Here is a 2,260-nt window from a genome sequence, read left to right as displayed (position 1 = left end):
AACAGTTACGGTGCTGTACCCATGCAGCCAAGCAGGACGGCAGCGGCTCGTCGGGCGCAAAACAAAATAAAACCGACGGGCCTGCATGAGTGGAGTTGTGTATATATACGAGCACATTATGTGTGTGTGCCTCGTGGGGTGCAGCGAGGGCGAGAGAGTCTGTGCAGGGGGACACACACACACAAAGCGAGAGAGACAAACAAAGGGCGAGCTGTGTGTGCACGGCCCTCTGTCCCTCTCACTCAGTCCCTCACGCGGCCAGCATCGCAGCGGCAGCCGCACACGCAAGCAGAAGAAGCAGCGCAAGGGGGGAGGCGGAGTGCGAGGCCGCGGTGCCGCTGCCGTCGCTGTCGCTGTCGCCGGGCTCCGCCTTCGCTGCACTCGTCGAGTTGGTGGTGGTCGCCGCTTGAGCAGCCGCCCCCGCTGCCGGCTGAGTGGTTTTTCCTCCTCTCTCACCACTCGTTTCCGTTTCCTGCTTGGGTGTGGGCACTGCGAGCTGCTCCTTTTGTTCTGCATCACCAGTCTCGATTGCCGCCACGGAACTCGCCGGCTGCGGCTGCACCGCGGGGCCGCTGCTGCTGTTACTCCCGGAGTTATTACTTCCCCCGCCACCGGCAGTGTCTTGTGCCGCTTCTGAAGCTTCCCCAGCAACTGCCGTAACGGCGGGGGTATTGCCGCGCTGGACCGGGCTTCGTTGCACCGCGCTCTCAGGCGGTGAAGCCTCCGTGGCGGCCTTCCCCACCGTGCGCTCTTTGGTCAGCCCGCCGACGACAGCATCTTCGCCCTCAGCTGTGGAAGGAGAGTGCGCAGGTGCCTGCTTTGCTCTTTCAGCCCCCTGGTCACCTCGGGCACCTTCGGCAATTGCAGCTGTTTCTCCTTCTCTTTGCTCTTTTGACGCATCTTCGGCGGTGCTCTGCGCCCGCCCGACTTCCTCTTCGCTCTGAGGTTGTGGCGACACTTGAGGAGAGGGTCGAGGTTGCGCTGCCTGGGGGCCCCGCACATCCGTCCCACGTGAGTTCCCATCGGACGCGTCGGAAACCGACACTGTTGCTCCCACATCACCGCCGACACTTCCGGCGGCCTGCCCATTCCCACCGACAGCCGTGGAAACACCGGCAGCTGCAGCAGGTTTATTTTTCGTGGTCGCCGCAAAAGTTTCGTTGTAAGGGCAGAACCTCCAGCTCTGGCCCCCTGTAAAGTTCAACAGCTCCTTTCCATCTTCAGCGCACAGGTGGTCCCACGCCCAGCCCCCGCCGGCGGCGCAGCACAGCGCGCAGAGGGCGCACAACAACAGCGCACGGCCAGCCATCGCCACACTCCTCCCACCGCAGCACACACACACGCACAGCGTCTAGCGAGGGGCAGAGAGAAGGAGAGATAAAAAGGGGCAAACACACACACACACATATATATATGAGCAGCCCGCGAAATGGGTGTATTCAACCAACACGCACACAAACAGAGAAAGAAGGAACGGTCAAGGCATTGCCGTCCCGTTAAGGAAGAAAAGGCAGCAACGGCAGAAGACGGTTTTGTGCACGTTCCTCCGCATGTGCCCTCTCGATAGCCCGCAGCGGCAAACCGCACACCGCAGCGGGGCCCAAGGGCCCTTTTTTCCCCTCCCGCTACACACACGCACACGCGAAGACGAAGTGGACGTGCCGGCGGCCCCCACCCCGCCCCTCCCGCGCCCGCCTTCGCAGCGCCCACGTCGTTTGCTCCCCGACCCCGCGAACTCCCCACCCCACGCGGGACTCTCGCCGGACGCCACGCAGCCCCACGCGACACTCACCAGCAGCCGCCGCGAAAAGAAAACGTCACCAACGGCAGCCGCCCCCTCCCCCACCGAAGCGCCCGCAGCACGTGCACGAGCGCCGTGCCGGCGGCCGCCACTTCCCCCGAGTCCTCCGGCAGCCACGCCCCCCGCCCGTGCACCGCCGCAGTCGCCGCAGCCGCAGTTCGCACGCATCATGCAGGACGCCGTGCGAGGCGACGCTGCCTCCCGCATGCGTCGTGCAGTTTCTGTTTTTCTTTTGGCTCACCGCGACTGTCTGCGCCTCCGTGGCGGCGACGGATGAACCCCTCGCGGCCGCACTCCCTTCACACACAGAGAAGTGTGGGGGCGAGGCGCAAAAGAGAACCCCGCACACACGCCGCAGCAGGCGGCACGGCGCAGGCGAAGTGCGACGCCCCCCGTCCTGCGAGGGAAAAGACACGCAGAGGAGAAGCCGGCGCACAGCGCAGCCGCGGCGAGAGGGAC

At 64.7% G+C, this 2,260-nt stretch overlaps 3 protein-coding genes across 3 annotated transcripts in view; 1 reads left to right on the top strand and 2 right to left on the bottom strand.

The window, feature by feature from the left end:
• Tco025E_07561 (uncharacterized protein) overlaps positions 1 to 87 on the bottom strand; it is a gene marked incomplete at both ends in the record, with an annotated part of 1,269 nt that extends 1,182 nt beyond the window's left edge. The window contains one exon of the mRNA XM_029374426.1: positions 1 to 87. This exon is cut by the window's left edge and continues 1,182 nt beyond it. Coding sequence (XP_029225544.1) covers positions 1 to 87 — 87 coding nt within the window.
• Positions 88 to 250: 163 nt separating this feature from the next.
• Tco025E_07560 (mucin-associated surface protein (MASP)) lies at positions 251 to 1,309 on the bottom strand (the record flags this gene model as incomplete). Its single annotated transcript, XM_029374425.1, has 1 exon — positions 251 to 1,309. One exon carries the CDS (start codon positions 1,307 to 1,309, stop codon positions 251 to 253), a length of 1,059 nt encoding a protein of 352 aa, XP_029225543.1.
• A 241-nt stretch (positions 1,310 to 1,550) lies between these two features.
• Tco025E_07559 (uncharacterized protein) lies at positions 1,551 to 2,078 on the top strand (the record flags this gene model as incomplete). The annotated part of the gene is made up of 1 exon (XM_029374424.1): positions 1,551 to 2,078. The coding sequence occupies one exon, from the start codon at positions 1,551 to 1,553 to the stop codon at positions 2,076 to 2,078; it is 528 nt and encodes a 175-aa protein (XP_029225542.1).
• Between the last annotated feature and the right edge of the window lie 182 nt (positions 2,079 to 2,260).

This window comes from Trypanosoma conorhini (genome assembly GCF_003719485.1).
Source record: "Trypanosoma conorhini strain 025E chromosome Unknown Tco_14.4_contig_00594, whole genome shotgun sequence".
In the NCBI taxonomy this organism is placed as follows: Eukaryota; Euglenozoa; class Kinetoplastea; order Trypanosomatida; family Trypanosomatidae; genus Trypanosoma; species Trypanosoma conorhini.
The sequence above is the reverse complement of the archived record's forward strand: the minus strand, read 5'-3'. Positions and strand labels throughout refer to the sequence as shown.